Source organism: Musca autumnalis, unplaced genomic scaffold, assembly GCF_047663935.1.
Source record: "Musca autumnalis isolate F117 unplaced genomic scaffold, ASM4766393v1 scaffold_3, whole genome shotgun sequence".
Taxonomy (NCBI): domain Eukaryota; kingdom Metazoa; phylum Arthropoda; class Insecta; order Diptera; family Muscidae; genus Musca; species Musca autumnalis.
The window spans coordinates 33,626,469-33,646,372 of record NW_027411866.1 but is presented as its reverse complement, the minus strand read 5'-3'; the positions used below and the strand labels follow the sequence as shown (position 1 = coordinate 33,646,372).

General features: G+C 28.1%; 1 protein-coding gene across 4 annotated transcripts in view; it reads left to right on the top strand.

The window, feature by feature from the left end:
* Positions 1–19,904, top strand: part of Flo2 (flotillin-2) — a 580,663-nt gene that overhangs the window by 466,413 nt on the left and 94,346 nt on the right. For 3 of the 4 annotated variants that reach the window (XM_073979124.1, XM_073979125.1, XM_073979122.1), the window contains exons 2-4: positions 4,932–5,119; positions 10,464–10,493; positions 17,035–17,143. In XM_073979124.1, coding sequence (XP_073835225.1) covers positions 5,030–5,119; positions 10,464–10,493; positions 17,035–17,143 — 229 coding nt within the window. In that variant the 5' untranslated portion in view covers positions 4,932–5,029. Of the gene's footprint in view, positions 1–4,931; positions 5,120–10,463; positions 11,146–17,004; positions 17,144–19,904 lie in introns of those variants that run through there. The other variant, XM_073979126.1, reaches the window with a different exon arrangement.

Genomic DNA, 19,904 nt, shown 5'->3' with positions numbered 1-19,904 from the left:
ATCCTTACAATTATTTTTTTTTTTTTTGAAAACGTTATTTTTTTAATATTTTCTCAAAACGTGTATTTTTGTAGCATTTTGTCGAAACGTTAATTTTTTTTAAATATTTTTTTCAAAACGTGAATTTTTAGATAATTTTATTCCAAACGTGGATTTTTAAAAAAAAAATTCCTAGCATGGATTTTTTAATTTTTTTTTTCAAAACGTGGATTTTTTTAAAATTTTTCAAAACGTGGATTTTTTTATTTTTTCAAAACTTGAATTTTTTAAATATTTTTTTCAAAACGTGATTTCTTTTAATTTTTTTTCAAAACATGGATTTTTTAAATATTTTTTTTTTCAAAACGTGGATTTTTTGAATATTTTTTCAAAACGTGGATTTGTTTATTATTTGGATTTTTTAAATATTTGTTCAAAAAGTGCATTTTTAAATACTTTTTTCCAAACCTGGATTTTTTAAATATTTTTTCAAAACTTGGTTTTTTTTTATTTTTTTTTTTTTCAAAACGTGGATTTTTTAATATTTTTTTCAAAACGTGGATTTTTTAAATATTTGTTCAAAACGTGGATTTTTTAAATATTTTTTGAAAATCTGGATTTTTTATTATTTTTTTTTCAAAACGTGGATTTTTTAAATATTTGTTCAAAACGTGGATTTTTTTAATATTTGTCCAAAAAGTGGATTTTTAAATACTTTTTTCCAAACCTGAATTTTTTTAATATTTTTCTTTTCAAAACGTGGATTTTTTAAATATTTTTTTTAGAGTGCATTTAATTATTTTTTTTTTTCAAAAAGTGCATTTTTTAATTATTTTTTCAAAACGTGAATTTTTTGAAAAATTTTTTTTTTAACGTGGATTTTTTAATAATTTTTAAACTTGGATTTGTTTCATATTTACATATTTTCAAAAAGTGTAATTTGCTAATACTTTTTTCCAAAATGCGGATTTTGTTTTTCAAAAATTGAATCCTTTAAATAATTGTTTCCAAAACGTTGATTTTTAAACATTTTTAACCAAAAGGTGAATTTTAAAAAAGTGGATATTTAAAACACTTTTTTGTGAAAACGTGGATTTTTTAAATATTTCGTCGATATTTAAACATTTTTATAAAAGTGGATTTTTTATAACATGGATTTTTAAAATATTGTTGTACGTGGGGTTTTTTAATATCTTGTCGATTTTTAATTTTTTTTTTTAATTTAGAGTTTTTTTATAACGAGGATTTTCGAAATATTTTTTTGTAACTTGGATTGTAAAATATTCTTTTATAACGTGGATTTTTTAAATATTCTTTTATAACGTGGATTTTTTTAAATATTTTTTTGTAACATGGATTTTTAAAATATTTTTTATAACGTGGATTTTTAAAATATTTTTTATAACGTGGATTTTTAAAATATTTTTTATAACGTGGATTTTTAAAATATTTTTTATAACGTGGATTTTTAAAATATTTTTTATAACGTGGATTTTTGAAATATTTTTTATAACGTAGATTTTTAAAATATTTTTTATAACGTGGATTTTTAAAATATTTTTTATAAAGTGGATTTTTAAAATATTTTTTATAACGTGGATTTTTAAAATATTTTTTATAACGTGGATTTTTAAAATATTTTTTATAACGTGGATTTTTAAAATATTTGTTATAATATTTTATATTATTTTTTTATTTATATTTTATTATATTTTTTTTTATGGGTTTTTAAAATATTTTTTATAACGTGGATTTTTAAAATATTTTTTATAACGTGGATTTTTAAAATATTTTTTATAACGTGGATTTTTAAAATATTTTTTTAACGTGGATTTTTAAAATATTTTTATAACGTGGATTTTTAAAATATTTTTTATAACGTGGATTTTTGAAATATTTTTTATAACGTAGATTTTTAAAATATTTTTTATAACGTGGATTTTTAAAATATTTTTTATAAAGTGGATTTTTAAAATATTTTTTATAACGTGGATTTTTAAAATATTTTTTATAACGTGGATTTTTAAAATATTTTTTATAACGTGGATTTTTAAAATATTTTTTATAATATTTTATATTATTTTTTTATTTATATTTTATTATATTTTTTTTTTATGGGTTTTTAAAATATTTTTTATAACGTGGATTTTTAAAATATTTTTTATAACGTGGATTTTTAAAATATTTTTTATAACGTGGATTTTTAAAATATTTTTTTAACGTGGATTTTTAAAATATTTTTATAACGTGGATTTTTAAAATATTTTTTATAACGTGGATTTTTGAAATATTTTTTATAACGTAGATTTTTAAAATATTTTTTATAACGTGGATTTTTAAAATATTTTTTATAAAGTGGATTTTTAAAATATTTTTTATAACGTGGATTTTTAAAATATTTTTTATAACGTGGATTTTTAAAATATTTTTTATAACGTGGATTTTTAAAATATTTTTTATAATATTTTATATTATTTTTTTATTTATATTTTATTATATTTTTTTTTTATGGGTTTTTAAAATATTTTTTATAACGTGGATTTTTAAAATATTTTTTATAACGTGGATTTTTAAAATATTTTTTATAACGTGGATTTTTAAAATATTTTTTTAACGTGGATTTTTAAAATATTTTTATAACGTGGATTTTTAAAATATTTTTTATAACGTGGATTTTTGAAATATTTTTTATAACGTAGATTTTTAAAATATTTTTTATAACGTGGATTTTTAAAATATTTTTTATAAAGTGGATTTTTAAAATATTTTTTATAACGTGGATTTTTAAAATATTTTTTATAACGTGGATTTTTAAAATATTTTTTATAACGTGGATTTTTAAAATATTTTTTATAATATTTTATATTATTTTTTTATTTATATTTTATTATATTTTTTTTTATGGGTTTTTAAAATATTTTTTATAACGTGGATTTTTAAAATATTTTTTATAACGTGGATTTTTAAAATATTTTTTATAATATTTTATATTATTTTTTTATTTATATTTTATTATATTTTTTTTATGGGTTTTTAAAATATTTTTTATAACGTGGATTTTTAAAATATTTTTTATAACGTGGATTTTTAAAATATTTTTTATAACGTGGATTTTTAAAATATTTTTTTAACGTGGATTTTTAAAATATTTTTATAACGTGGATTTTTAAAATATTTTTTATAACGTGGATTTTTGAAATATTTTTTATAACGTAGATTTTTAAAATATTTTTTATAACGTGGATTTTTAAAATATTTTTTATAAAGTGGATTTTTAAAATATTTTTTATAACGTGGATTTTTAAAATATTTTTTATAACGTGGATTTTTAAAATATTTTTTATAACGTGGATTTTTAAAATATTTTTTATAACGTGGATTTTTAAAATATTTTTTATAACGTGGATTTTTAAAATATTTTTTTTAACGTGGATTTTTAAAATATTTTTTATAACGTGGATTTTTAAAATATTTTTATAACGTGGGGTTTTAAAATATTTTTTAGAACGTGGATTTTTAAAACATTTTTTTAACGTGAATTTTCAAAAAATTTCTGAATTTTTAACATATTTTTTATAGTTTTCATAACGTGGATTTTTTTAGGTATATTTGAAATATTTTTTATAACGTTTTTATAGTATATTTTAAAAATTTTTTTACAACGTCGATTTTAAAAATATTTTTCAAATATTTTTAACAACGCGGATTTTTAAAATATTCTTTTATATTTTTAAAATAGTTTTTTACAACGTGGATTTTCAAAATATTCTTTTATATTTTTAAAATACTTTTTTACCACGTGGATTTTTAATTTTTTTATATTTTATAAAATATTTTTTACAACGTGGACTTTTGAAATTTTTTTTTATATTTTGTAAAATATTTTTTTACAACGAGGTTTTTTAAAATATTCTTTTATATTTTTCAAATATTTTAAGTATATTTCCTAAAATAAATTTGTTTTTGAATATCTTTTAAAATAAATTCGAATATAATTATTTTTACAGTGTTTTATTTAATTTGCTTTGGTGTCTGTTCAAATCTAGTAACTCATTTTCCACACACTTGCAGTTGACCAATCGAACTAAAACCTGACACACTTTTCAGATTTAGATGACAATACATGAATATGGAACCAAAACCAATATGGGTCCATTTTTTTCCTATAGTCCCCATATAGCGGTACCACCCGGTTTCAAGTATTTTCAAGTTTTTATCTTCATTTTCGGCCTTAATTGGCTGTAATTTGATTATGGGGTTCACAGTGGTCAAAAAACTTATTTACTAAAAATTTAAAAATAAAAAAGTAATTTAAAAATTAATTTACACTGTTTTATGCAATAAAAACTAGAAAATAATTATTCGCTTAGCCTCAAAAAGTATATACATACATACACATGTACCCACAACATCCCTGAAGGGACAAGGGAGACTTCTCTCAAAAAGTATATACTTCTTCAAAACGTGGATTTTCTCAATAAATAAATGTTTCAAACGTGGATTTTTAAAATATTTTTTTCAAAACATAAATTTTTTAAATATTTTTCGTAAATTTTTTTTGGGTTTTCTAATATTTTAAGTGAATTTTTTATATTTTGTTTGGATTTATTAATAATTTATAAGGTAATTATTTTTGTTAAGTTTTTATTTGTTAAAATATTTTTTTAAATTTTATTTTTAAATATTTTTAAAACATTTTTATAAAATATTTTTTTTAATACATTTTTAAAGTATTTTTTTTAAATAAGTTTCTTGATAGTTTTGAAAATCATTTCTGGAAACAGAATTAATTACAATATTTTTTACATATTTTTCCAAATAAAATTTTTTAAGCATTTTTAAGAATTGTTTACTATAATTTTTAAAATTTTTTTAAATTAATTTGTATTAACACGTGTTTTGTTAAATATTTCTTAATTTAATTTTTATAAAAATATTCTCTCACTTTTCAGGTGGCTGCTGTGGCTCAACGAAAAAACGCACCATTGTCGGCGGTTGGGCATGGGCTTGGTGGCTGGTAACAGATGTCCAAAGGCTCTCCCTTAACGTTATGACCCTCAATCCAATGTGCGAAAGTGTGGAAACATCACAGGGTGTGCCATTGACAGTAACCGGTGTGGCCCAATGTAAAATCATGAAGGTGAGTAACAACAATTTAATTTTTCACCTTATAATTTATTAATATATTTACAAAATATATAAATTAATAATTATTAATCCAAAATCTATTTTTATGTAACAAATTCAATTATTAAAACTACACTTTTTATTCGAAAAAAAAACCAACTTTGTTGTATGTACAACTATGCATGCTGGCTTTATTCTTTTATTGGGAATTAAATAAAAGTACTTTCAAAAATTGTTTAACTTTCTTCCTTTACTCTCTTTTTGTCTTACAATTAAATTGTTGTAATTTTGTAAGAAAAAAACTAAAATTGTATTTGTTTATCAAATTTTATTTGTTAATTTTTGAAAATATTTTCTATTATAGTTCTCAACACCAAGAGAATTTAATAAGAAAAATGTAAGTTTCGCAAGTCAAGTAATCAAATGTTGTGTTGTGTTAAAAAAATAAAATAAAAAATTGTTGTCCAAGATTGTAAATTCACTTTCCCATTGTCATTTTTATTATTTTTTTATTTTTACGATTTTCCCTGTGTACACAAAATTAACTCCTCAAAGTATGCTTCAATTTATTGGCACAAACCCTTTAGGATAGTTAAATCAGGCATTGGAATTGTAAAATAAAATGAACAAAATAAGAAGAGAAGGCAAGGGGAGATGGACCATGGTATATCCTACGCCGCTTCACAAGGAAGACAATAAAAATATATCGTCCTGAGGCTAAAAAAATTTCCAGAACACTATAAAGTTTAATGTCCAATTTTAGATTAGAACTGCTAGTGATAATAAGTAGAGGACAAAAGTCTGTTTTTAGCTTTTTTATCTTCAGGGCCCATATCTTGGAAAGTATTAGCTTCCTCTAGACAAATTGTAAATTCGTAGTAAAGATCACAAGGATTACAAGCTATTAAAATTTCAACACGATCCGAGAAGACGCCTTAAATTCGATTGTGAAGGAAGTGCCCTTAATAATGACCTTAATGGTCCATGTTGTAACTTGACCTTGATTTTAAGGTTAGGTTAGAAGCCTCCTATGGAGGCCTTCTATGCTATAGAAGCCTCCTATGGAGACCTTCTATTCTATAGAAGCCTCCTATGGAGTCCTTCTATTCTATAGAAGCTCTCTATGGAGACCTTCTATTCTATAGAATCCTCCTATGGAGTCCTTCTATTCTATAGAAGCCTCCCATGGAGGCCTTCTATTCTATAGAAGCTCTCTATGGAGGCCTTCTATTCTATAGAAGCCTCCTATGGAGGCATTCTATTCTATAGAAGCCTCCTGTGGAGTCCTTCTATTCTATAGAAGCCTCCTATGGAGTCCTTCTATTCTATAGAAGCCTTCTATGGACTCCTATTCTATAGAATCCTCCTATGGAGTCCTTCTATTCTATAGAAGCCTCCCATGGAGGCCTTCTATTCTATAGAAGCCTCCTATGGACTCCTATTCTATAGAATCCTCCTATGGAGTCCTTCTATTCTATAGAAGCCTCCCATGGAGGCCTTTTATTCTATATAAGCCTCCTTGGAGGCCTTCTATTTTATAGATGCCTCCTTTGTATGCCTTCTATTTCATAAACAACTCCTATGGATGCTTTCTATTCTATAGAAGTCTCCTATGGAGGCCTTTTATTCTATAAAAACCTCCTGTGGAGGCCTTTTATTCTATAGAAGCCTCCTATGGAGACCTATTCTATGGAGGCTTTCTATTCCATAAACAACTCCTATGGATGCCTACTATTCTATAGAAGCGTCCTATGGACTCCTATTCTATAGAATCCTCCTATGGAGTCCTTCTATTCTATAGAAGCCTCCTATGGACTCCTATTCTATAGAATCCTCCTATGGACTCCTTCTATTCTATAGAAGCCTCCTATGGACTCCTATTCTATAGAATCCTCCTATGGAGTCCTTCTATTCTATAGAAGCCTCCCATGGAGGCCTTCTATTCTATAGAAGCCTCCTATGGACTCCTATTCTATAGAATCCTCCTATGGAGTCCTTCTATTCTATAGAAGCCTCCCATGGAGGCCTTTTATTCTATATAAGCCTCCTTGGAGGCCTTCTATTCCATAAACAACTCCTATGGATGCCTTCTATTCTATAGAAGCCTCCTATGGAGGCCTTCTGTTCTATAGAAGCCTCCTGTGGAGGCCTTCTATCCTATGGAAGCCTTCTATTCCATAGAAGCCTCCTATGGAGTCCTTCTATTCTATAGAAGCCTCCTATGGAGTCCTTCTATTCTATAGAAGCCTCCTATGGACTCCTATTCTATAGAATCCTCCTATGGAGTCCTTCTATTCTATAGAAGCCTCCCATGGAGGCCTTCTATTCTATAGAAGCTCTCTATGGAGGCCTTCTATTCTATAGAAGCCTCCTATGGAGGCATTCTATTCTATAAGAGCGTCCTTTTTTTTATTTTAGTCTGTAGTAGGCTTTCTATTCTATAAAAGCCTTCCTTCTATTCTGTAGAAACCTCTTGTGGAAACCATCAATACTGTAGAAGGCTCCTATGGAGGCCTTTTATTCCATAGACATTTCCTTCTATTCCATAGACTACTCCCATGGATGCCTACTATTCTATAGAAGCCTCCTTTGGAGGCCTTATATTCTATAAAAGCCTCCTGCGGAGGCCTTCTATTCCATCGAAACCTCTTATGAAGGCCTTTTATTCTATAGAAGTCTCCTATGGAGGCCTTCTATTCCATAGACAACTCCTATGGATGCCTACTATTCTATAGAAGCCTCCCATGGAGGCCTTCTATTTTATAAAAGCCTCCTGTGAAGGCCTTCTATTCTATAAAAGAAGGCTTCTATAAAATAGAAGGTCTCCATAGGAAAACTCCTATGGAGGCCTTCTGTTCTATAGAAGCCTCTTATGGAGGCCTTTTATTCTATAGAAGCTTCCTTTGGAGGCCTTCTATTCTATAGAAGCTTCCTATGGAGGCCTTTTATTCTATATAAGCCTCCTTGGAGGCCTTCTATTTTATAGATGCCTCCTTTGTATGCCTTCTATTTCATAAACAACTCCTATGGATGCTTTCTATTCTATAGAAGTCTCCTATGGAGGCCTTTTATTCTATAAAAACCTCCTGTGGAGGCCTTTTATTCTATAGAAGCCTCCTATGGAGACCTTTTCTATGGAGGCCTTCTATTCCATAAACAACTCCTATGGATGCCTACTATTCTATAGAAGCGTCCTACGGAGGCCTTCTATTCTATAAATGGCTTCTGTGGAGGCCTTCTATTCTATAAATGCCTCCTGTGGAGGCCTTCTATAGAAGCCTCCTATGGAGCCCTTCTTTTATATTGAAGCCTCCTATGGAGGCCTTCTATCCTACAGAAGCCTCCTATGTAGACCTTCTATTCTATAGAAGCCTCTTATGGAGGCCTTTTATTCTATAGAAGCTTCCTTTGGGGCCTTCTATTTTATAGAAGCCTCCTTTGGAGGCCTTCTATTATATAGATGTTTCCTTTGGAGACCTTTTATTCTATAGAAGCCTCCTATGGAGGCCTTCTATTCTATAGATGCCTCCTATGGATGCGTTCTATTTTATAGAAGCCTCCTTTGGATGCCTCCTGTTCTATAGAAGCCTCCTATGGAGGCCTTCTATTCTTTAGAAGCCTCCTATGGAGGCCTTCTATTCTATAGAAGCCTGCTATGGATGCCTCCTGTTCTATAGAAGCCCGCTATGGAGGCGATCTATTTTATAAAAGCCTCCTATGGAGGCAATCTATTCTATAGAAGCCTCCTATGGAGGCGATCTATTCTATAGAAGCCTCCTATGGAGGCCTTCTATTGTATAGAAGCCTCCTATGGAGACCTTCTAGTCTATAAAAGCCTCCTATGGAGGGCTTCTATTCTATAGAAGCTTTCTATGGAGGCCTTATGTTCTATAGAAGCCTCCTATGGAGCCCTTTAATTCTATGGAAGCCTCCCATGGAGGCCTTCTATTCTATAGAAGCTTTCTATGGAGGCCTTCTATTCTATAGAAGCCTCCTATGGAGGCCTTCTATTCTATCGAAGCCTCCTATGGAGGCGATCTATACTAAAGAATCCTCCTATGGAGGCCTTCTATTCTAAAAAAGTCTCCTTTGGAGGCCTTCTATTTTATAGAAGCCTCCTATGGAGGCCTTCTATTCTATGGAAGCCTCCTATGGAGGTCTTCTATTCTATAGAAGCCTCCTATGGAGGCCGTCTTTTCTATAGAAGCCTCCTATGTAGGCCTTCTATTTTATAGAAGCCTCCTTAGGAGGCCTTCTATAGAAGCCTCATATGGAGGCCGTCTATTCTATAGAAGCCTCCTATGGAGTCCTTCTATTCTATAGAAGCCTTCTATGGAGACCTTCTATTCTATAGAAGCCTCCTATGGAGGCCTTCTATTCTATAAAAGCCTCCTATTTAGGTTTCTATTCTATAGAAGCCTCCTATGGAGGCCTTCTATTCTATAGAAGCTTTCTATGGAGGCCTTTTATTCTATAGGAGCCTCCTATGGAGGCCTTCTATTCTAAAGAAGCCTCCTATGGAGACCTTTTATTCTATAGAAGCCTTCTATGTAGGCCTTCAATTCTATAGGTGCCTTCTATAAAGGGCCTTCTATACCTCCTATAAAGGCCCTCTATTCTATAGAAGCCTCCTATGGAGGCCTTCTATTCTATAGAAGCCTCCTGTGGAGGTCTTCTACTTTATAGAAGCCTCCTATGGAGGCGATCTTTTCTATGGAAGCCTCATGTTATATTTATTAACAGTTCAGTTGTAGTTGGTGGGGGTATCGTATGGTCACCATTGGTCCATATTTGCACATGAAAAAAATCATTTAATTATTTTATTTTCATAGTTTAACTTGTTTTTGATCATCGCTCCCTAAGGTATGCTTTATTTTTTCTGGTTTCTTGGCACAGACCTTTAAAAGAGTGAAATCTTGTCAAAATTGAGAACTGATTTTGATAATTGATTTTCTACTCCTTTTTTCCACAACATAATTTAATTTATTATGGCACATTGTAATGTTTCATCCCGGAGTTAAAAATTAGATACTTATTTCATATTATTGAGCACTATTTATTAGGATTTATTTTATTTTTTTTATTAATATTATTTTGTATTTTTTAATAATTTTCTAGTTAAAAATTAGATACTTATTTCATTTCATATAATTGAGCACTATTTATTAGGATTTATTTTATTTTTTTTATTATTATTTTGTATTTTTTAATCATTTTCTAGTAGATTATTTTAATTTCAAGTAGTTTGTTCTGTTTGTTTTTTGCCTATTATAAACTTCTTAATTTTTCTAGAACAAAAAAAAATCCTGTATTATTTGTGTATATTTTTTCTTTTTTCTATTTCTCTTTTTTTACAGTCTAGCAAATATGGAAAAATGGATGATGAGGTATGATTTGCAGTTTTCATACGTTTGTATGATTTTTGAATTCATCCTATAAAACTGAAGGGCAGATTTTGGAATTTTCCGAAAAAGTTTTTAATATACCATAAATATGTTTATACGTTTTAAAGTGTAATACACATACATAAATCGTTTGCTTATTCATGTTAAAATTTAAAGACCAACAAGTATACAAATCATGTCTGGCTCTGACATTCCCTCATAATATGCCAACAAGCATTGCGAGGAAGCCAAACGCTTTATGTACTTCCGTATTTAATATACAAGAATTAAATTGACTTTCCTTTGATATTGAGTAATCGTTGTTGTTATATATGTACGACGCCCATCACAATTAAACATTAATTCAACGAAAATAAAATACTAAAAATACGAAGAACATGTATCTTAATGCGAACAACATTTCAAAGTAAAATATCTCCGTTGAAATGAAATGCAAGTAGCCCTCCTTTTTTGTGTCATAAATTCCAACATCTGCCTTTATTTTGAGTTCTTTTATTTTAATTCTAATTTATTTTTTTTTTCTTTATTGTTTACTTTGTTTATGATCCTCATCATGTAATTTCTTTTTGGAGTATTTACTGCTGTAGTTTTGAGTTCCCTTTTTTGATATGATTTTGAATATTTATTAAACAAGGTATGTTGAACATTGATTTATATATCTTTTTATCATTTCTTCACTATTTTCACACTCGGAATATATTTTTTTCCTTTTTCACCTAACTTCTCAATATGTTGCCATTAAGTGTTGTACATTTGTCCATGTCTACAAAAAACAATATTATTTTTGTTATTTTATATTTTCACATAAAAATACATTTATTATATATAATTATACATGCATTAAAAATATTGCATACGAATGTGGTTATAAGAAACATTGTTATTTAAAATATTTTTATAAAAATGTTTGTTAGTTTCATTTGAAGAAAATGACTAATTAAATTGGCGGTTTATTATAACCAAATTCCACTGTAGAAACGAATGTTCTCAGAATAATAACCTCATAGACAATTATTATACAAAAAACTGTAGAAAAATAAGGTTATATGAAAAACATTTTTTCTACAAATATATTTATTTTGAGAGCATTCCTTACTATTATATTTATTTTATAAATATATAAGTATTACATATAACGGTGTTATTTATGGAGTAACTTTTTCGGGGGGAAAGCAATATGTAAAAATCTTATTTGTCCCTCTTTGTTTTGAAATGTAAATCCAGGTAAAATTTTCTATACAATAATTAATAGGTAACAAGATAGTCCATATAAGTTCCTATCGATAACACGATTTTCTATAGAAACTCCATTCGAAAATAAGTATTTCCATAAACATTCTTGCCGATTTTCTTTCTATTTTATATTCTTGCCCGGGCCACACTAGAGTAATTTCATTGAAATTTTGACATGAAATTATGCATCTATAGATCAAGTTCCATAGAAAAGTAAAATCACGAAATTGTTGTAGTGGGGAATTCAACCTAAGAACACCTAATTTTATGAAATTTTTTAATGAAATTCACTCTAGTGTGGTCCGGGATTAAAGAACGCTTGTCGGTAGCAAAGTTTTCTATGGAATTTATGTCTGCTCCAGAACCTGCAAGAATCTCCACATTTTTCCCACGATAATAATACTTCCTCTATACTATCGAGAACATAGTACAAATTAATATATTCTTGCAGTCCTGGAACAGACATACTGTTGTCGATACAACAACTCTACAGAAACTCTTTTCGATAAAGATAGTTCTACAGAAATTCTCGTCAATAACAACATTTTCAATAGAAATTCTGGTTGATAACAACATTTTCAATTGAAATTCTTGTCGATAACAATACTTTCTATTAAAATTCTTGTCAAAAAGAAGTTCTTCTATAAAAATCTTGGCGATAACAATACATTCTCTAAAAACTTTTGTCGATACAAAGATTTTCTATAGAAATTCTTGTTATCGACAAAACTTTCTATAGATATTCTTGTTATCGACAAGAGTTTCTATAGAAATTCTTGTTATCGACAAGAGTTTCTATAGAAATTCTTGTTATCGACAAGAGTTTCTATAGAAATTCTTGTTATCGACAAGAGTTTCTATAGAAATTCTTGTTATCGACAAGAGTTTCTATAGAAATTCGTGTTATCGAAAATTTTCTATAAAAGAATCTGGATATCGACAAAAGTTTCTATAGAAATTCTTGTTATCGACAAGAGTTTCTAGGGAAATTATTGTTATCGACAAGAGTTTCTATAGAAATTCTTGTTATCGACAAGAGTTTCTATAGAAATTCTTGTTATCGACAAGAGTTTCTATAGAAATTCTTGTTATCGACAAGAGTTTCTATAGAAATTCTTGTTATCGACAAGAGTTTCTATAGAAATTCTTCTCCTGTCGATAACAAGAATTTCTATAGAAACTCTTGTCGATAGCAACAATTTCTATAGAAACTCTTGTCGATAACAAGATTTTCTAGAGAAACTCTTGCCCTAATAAAATTTTTTAGAGAAACTGTTATCGATAACAAGTTTTCCTATAGAAACTCGTGTCGATAACAAGATTTTCTATAGAAACTCTTGTCGATAACAACATTTTCTATAGAAACTCTTGTCGATAACAAGATTGTCTAGAGAAACTCTTGTCGATAACAAGTTTTTCTATAGAAACTCTTGTCGATAACAAGATTTTCGATAGAAACTCTTGTCGATAACAAGATTTTCAATAGAAACTTTTGTCGATAACAAAAATTTCTATAGAAACTCTTGTCGAAAACAATATTTTCTATAGAAACTCTTGTCGATAACAAGATTGTATAGAGAAACTCTTGTCGATAACAAGTTTTTCTATAGAAACTCGTGTCGACAACAAGAATTTCTATCGAAACACTTGTCTATAATAAGAATTTCTTTAGAAACTCTATAGAAACTCTCTCTTGTCTATAACAAGAATTTCTATAGAAACTCTTGTCGAAAAAAAATTATGTCGATAACAAGAATTTCTATAGAAACTCTTGTCGATAACAAGATTTTCTATATATAACAAGAATTTCTATAGGAACTCTTGTCGATAACAAGAATTTCTATAGAAACTCTTGTCGATAACAAGAATTTCTATAGAAACTCTTGTCGATAACAAGAATTTCTATAGAAACTCTTGTCGATAACAAGAATTTCTATAGAAACTCTTGTCGATAACAAGAATTTCTATAGAAACTCTTGTCGATAACAAGAATTTCTATAGAAACTCTTGTCGATAACAAGACTTTCTATAGAAACTCTTGTCGATAACAAGAATTTCTATAGAAACTCTTGTCGATAACAAGAATTTCTATAGAAACTCTTGTCGATAACAGGAATTTTTATAGAAACTCTTGTCGATAACAAGAATTTCTATAGAATCGCTTGTCGATAACAAGAATTTCCACAGAAACTCTTGTCGATAACAGGATTTTCTATAGAAACTCTTGTCGTTAACAAGAATTTCTATAGAAAGTTTTGTCGATAACAAGATTTTCTATAGAAACACTTGTCGATAACAAGATTTTCTATAGAAACACTTGTCGATAACAAGATTTTCTATAGAAACTCTTGTCGATAACTAGATTTTCTATACAAACTCTTGTCGATAACAAGAATTTCTATAAAAACTCTCGTCGATAACAAGAATTTCTATAGAAACTCTTGTCTGTAACAAGAATTTCTATAGAAACTCTTGTCGATAACCAAAATTTCTATAGAAACTCTTATCGATAACAAGATTTTCTGTAGAAACTCTTGTCGATAACAAGATTTTCTATAGAATTTCTTGTCGATAACAAGAACCTCCTATCGATAACAAGAATTTCTATAGAAACTCTTGTCGATAACATGATTATCTATAGAAGCTCTTGCCGATAACTAGAATTTCTATAGAAACTCGTGTCGATAACAAGAATTTCTATAGAAACTCGTGTCGATAACAAGATTTTCTATAGAAACTCGTGTCGATAACAAGATTTTCTATAGAAACTCTTGTCGATGACAAGATTTTCTATAGAAACTCTTGTCGATAACTAGAATTTCTATAGAAACTCTTGTCGATAACAAGAATTTCTATAGAAACTCCTGTCGATAACAAGAATTTCTATAGAAACTCTTGTCGATAACAAGAATTTCTATAGAAACTCTTGTCGATAACAAGAATTTCTATAGAAACTATTGTCGATAACAAGAATTTCTATAGAAACTATTGTCGATAACAAGAATTTCTATAGAAACTCTTGTCGATAACAAGATTTGCTATAGAAACTCTTGTCGATAATAAGTTTGCTATAGAAACTCGTGTGGATAAAAAGATTTGTCAAAACTATTGTCGGTAGTTAGAATAGAAACTCTTGTCTATAACAAGAATTTCTATAGAAACTCTTGTCGATAACAAGAATTTCTATAGAAACTTGCCGATAACAAGAATATTTATAAAAAAACTCTTGTCGATAACAAGATTTTCTATAGAAACTCTTGTCGATAACAAGAATTTCTTTAGAAACTCTTTCCGATAACAAGATTTTCTATAGCAACTATTGTCGATAACAAGATTTTCTATAGAATCTCTTGTCGATAACAGGATTTTCTATAAAAACTCTCGTCGATAACAAGAATTTCTATAGAAACTCTTGTCGATAACAAGAATTTCTACAGAAACTCTTGTCGATAACAAGAATTTCTATAGAAACTCTTGTCGATAACAAGATTTTCTGTAGAAACTCTTGTCGATAACAAGAATTTCTATAGAAACTCTTGTCGATAACAAGAATTTCTATAGAAACTCTTGTCGATAACAAGAATTTCTATAGAAACTCTTGTCGATAACACGAATTTCTACAGAAACTCTTGTCGATAACAAGAATTTCTACAGAAACTCTTGTCGATAACAAGAATTTCTATAGAAACTCTTGTCGATAACAAGATTTTCTATAGAAACTCTTGTCGATAATAAGATTTGCTATAGAAACTCGTGTCGATAAAAAGATTTGTAGAAACTCTTGTCGGTAGTTAGAATTTCTATGGAAACTGGCCGATAGTTGGAATTTCTACAGAAACGGTGTTCCATAACAACAGTTTTTATAGAAACACTTGTCGAAAACAATATTTTAAATAGTTACTCTTGACGATAAAAATATTTTCTGTAGAAATTCTTGTCGATAACAGGCGATTCTATAGAAAGTTTTGTCAATAACAAAATTTTCTATAGAAAGTTTTGTCAATAACAAAATTTTTAATAAAAAATCTTGTCTTGAACAAGCTTTCAATAGAAATTCTTGCCGATGACGCATTTTTGAAGAAATTCTTGTCGATACAAGGTTTTCAACAGAAATGTTTAGCGATAACAAGCTTCGCAGTATAAATGTTGTTCGATAACAAGCTTTCCAATGGAAATTCTTGTCGATAACACGATTTTGAGTAGAAATTTTTGTCAGTGGCAAGATATCAATAGAAACTCTTATCGCTAAAAAGATTTTCCATAAAATTTTTATCGATGAGCAATTTTATTCACATTTTCTAGAGAAGGTTTTTAATTAAGAAATTTATTATCGATAACAAGATTTTATATAAAAACTGTTATCGTACACATGATTTTATTATAGATATTTTTATCGATGACAAGATTTTCGGTAGAAACTTTTATTGATTTAAGATTTTCGACCGAAGTGGACAACAAGACTGCCATCGATAAAACGATTTCTATTGTAACAATTGGTCTGTTCCAGAACTACAAAAATATATTAATTTTTACTATTTGTTCGATATCGTAAAGGAAAATTGTAGATTCTTGCAGGTTCTCGAACAGACATAATATTTCCATGTAAAACTTCCTGGATAAAGATTTTTTAGCCAAATGTTGCAATATCGAATATATTATATGTGACTATATTGAATATATTAATAAAAAGGGCTCCTGGAAAAGTTACTCTTAAAATATCCTACCAACAAATAAACTAATTTTGTATAAAATATAAATATTTTTAAGCTAAATTAAAATTTTCTTTCTTCTATTGTTTCTTTTTTCTTTTTCCCTCCGTTTAAATTGAAAACCAAAAACTCATTGTTTTGATGGATACCTTGTTGTTGTGTTATGGTGTTGTTGTAACTTTTGTATTGCGCTTATGCTGTGCTGTATCTCTCTACTATTGCCAAATACTCTGCCGTTGAATCCTGCCTTGAAAAATATATTTGAAAATATGCTGATAAACAACGACCGTTCTTTCTATTTGTATTTATCAAACATATATGGATATAAATATATAAATAATTGTTGCCGCCGTATACATATATAAATATAATGTATATAAAAATATATATATCTCGGACGCTGTGGCCTATATGAATAATGATGACAACGACAAAATCACAACAACCACATCAACACATAATAATTAAACAAAAAATTCCTTTTTGTATTCTCCATAAAAAAAAACAAAAACAAAACCCCTGAATGAACAATGAATGGATTTTTCATGCAGATGATGAATGTCTATTATTTTCATCATCAGGCTGACGAACTTCTGGGCACGGCCAGTGAACAATTTCTGGGTAAAAGTGTAAGCGAAATCAAACAAACGATATTGCAGACATTGGAAGGACATTTGCGTGCTATATTGGGTAAGTAGTTGTTGTTTCTTTTTTTCATAATTAATATATGAATAATAAATGAACTAATATGAAATCAAGATAAATCTTTCAAGCGACCACAATTTATTTGTGGAAAATGTTGTTATCGACGAGAATTTCTTTAGAAAATCTTAATATCGACAAACATTTTCTATGGAAAATCCTGTTATCGACAAGAATTTCTGTAGAAAATCTTGTCATCTACAAGAGTTTTCATAGAAACTCTTGTTATCGGCAAGAATTTCAAGAGAAAATCTTGTTATCGATAAGAATTTCTAGAGAAACTCTTGTTATCGACAAGAATTCCTATAGAAAATTTTGTTATCGATAAGAATTTCTATAGAAAATCTTCCTATCGGCATGAATATCTATAGAAAATCTTTTTATCGATAAGTATTTCTATTGAAAATCTTGTTATCGACAAGAATTTCTATAGAAATACTTGTTTTCGACGAGAAGTTTTATAGAAATCCTTGTCATCGACAAGAATTTCTATAGAAATCCTTTTTATCGACAAAAATTTCTATAGAAATTTTTGTTATCGACAAGAATTTCTATAGAATAGGGATAGGTAAGTCGACTTTCGATTAATCGATTAGTCGACTTTTTGCAGTTAAAAGTCTAAAAATCGTGGTCGACTTTTGGCTGGAGGGAAAATCGCATAATCGATTATCTTGTGATCGATTTTGGAGTTTGCCCATTGATTGCTGATTTGGCGGTTTTACAGTTTTGGCGGTTTTAGATTTTCAAAAGAAAACTCGAAAAACGACGAATAATCGATCATAATCGATTTTCTGCGGTTATGAAAAAGTCGAAAGTCGAGTTTTATGACAAGTGTAATAATCGCCAGACCGAATAATCGCATTATTAGTTTTAGACCAAAATCGAAAAGTCAAAAAATCGATTATTGCATTCCATTACCTATCCCTACTATAGAATATTTCTATAAAAATACTTTTTATCGACAAGAATTCATATAGACATCCTTGTTATCGACAAGAATTTCTATAGAAATCAGTAGTGGGATTCTGTAACTCATTTTTGCTGTTACCGACAAAAATCGGTAAAATTAAATTGCAAAATTATGACTAAAACATAAAGAAAGGTTGACATCACTGTTTGTGTGGGTAGAGGCTAGCGACTACTTTTTATTCATCGTTAGCTTACCGAAAATTTTCGTTAATTATCGAAATTATAAACATTTTAATTTTAACGACAATTATCGATAACAGCAGAAATGAGTTACAGAATCCCACTACAGGCAAGAATTTATATAGAAATCCCTGTTATCGGTAAGAAGTTCCATAGAAATCCTTGTTATCGATAGGAAGTTCTATAGAAATCCATGTTACCGACAGGATTCTCTATAGAAATCATTGTCATCGACACGAATTTCTATAGATAGACTTGTTATCGATTAGAAATTCTACAAAAATCATTGTTGTCGACAAGACTTACTATAGAAATCCTTGTTATCGACAAGAATTTCTATAGAAATCTTTGTTATCGACAAGAATTTCCGTAGAAATCTTTTTTATCGACAAGAATTTCTATAAAAACCATTGAAGCCCTTGTTATCGACAAGAATTTCTATAGAAATCCTTGTTATCGATAAGAATTTCCATAGAAATCCTTGTTATCGACAAGAATTTCCAGAGAAATCCTTATTACCGATAGGAATTTCCAATTGTTGTTATCGACAAATAATTCCAAAGAAAATCTTGTTATCGACAAGAATTTCTATAGAAAATGTTGTTATCGACAAGAATTTCTATAAAAAATCTTGTTATCGACAAGAATTTTTATAGAAAATCTTGTTATCGACAAGAATTTTTATAGAAAATCTTTTATCGACAATAATTTCTATAGAAAAAAAATTTTCTTTTGAAATTCTTGTCGATAACAAGCTTTTTATATAATAATTATTGTCGATAGAAAGTTTTTATAGGAATTCTTATCGATAACTAGGCTTTCTAGAGAAATTTTTATAGTAAACAAGAGTTTCTATAAAATCTCTTGTCGATAACAAGAGTTTCTATAGAAATTCATTTCGATAACAAGATTTTTTATAGAAATTCTTGTCGATAACAAGATTTTTTATAGAAATTCTTGTCGATAACAACATTTTCTATAGAAATTCTTGTCGATAACAACATTTTCTATAGAAATTCATGTCGATAATAGAATTTTCTATAGCAATTCATGTCGATAATAGAATTTTCTATAGCAATTCATGTCGATAATAGAATTTTCTATAGCAATTTATGTCGATAACAAGAATTTCTGTAGAATTTATTTGCGATAACAAGAATTTCTATAGAAAATCTTGTTATCGACAAGAATTTCTATAAACAATTTTATTATCGGCAAGAATTTCTATAGAAAATCTTGTTATCGACAAAAATTTCTATAAAAATCTTTGTTATCGACAATAAATTCTACAGAAATTCTTGTTATCGACATGAATTGCTAAAGAAAATTTTATTATCGTCATGAATTTTTATAGAAAATTCTATTATCGACATGAATTTCTATAGAAAATTGTATTATCGACATGAATTTCTATAGAAAATTCTATTATCGACATGAATTTCTATAGCAAAACTTGTTATCGACAAGAATTTCGACAAAAATTTCTATAGAAAATCTTGTTATCGACAAGAATTTCGACAAAAAATTCTATAGAAAATCTGGTTGTCGGCAAGAATTTCTTTAGAAAATCTTGCTATCGACAAGAATTTCTTTAGAAAAT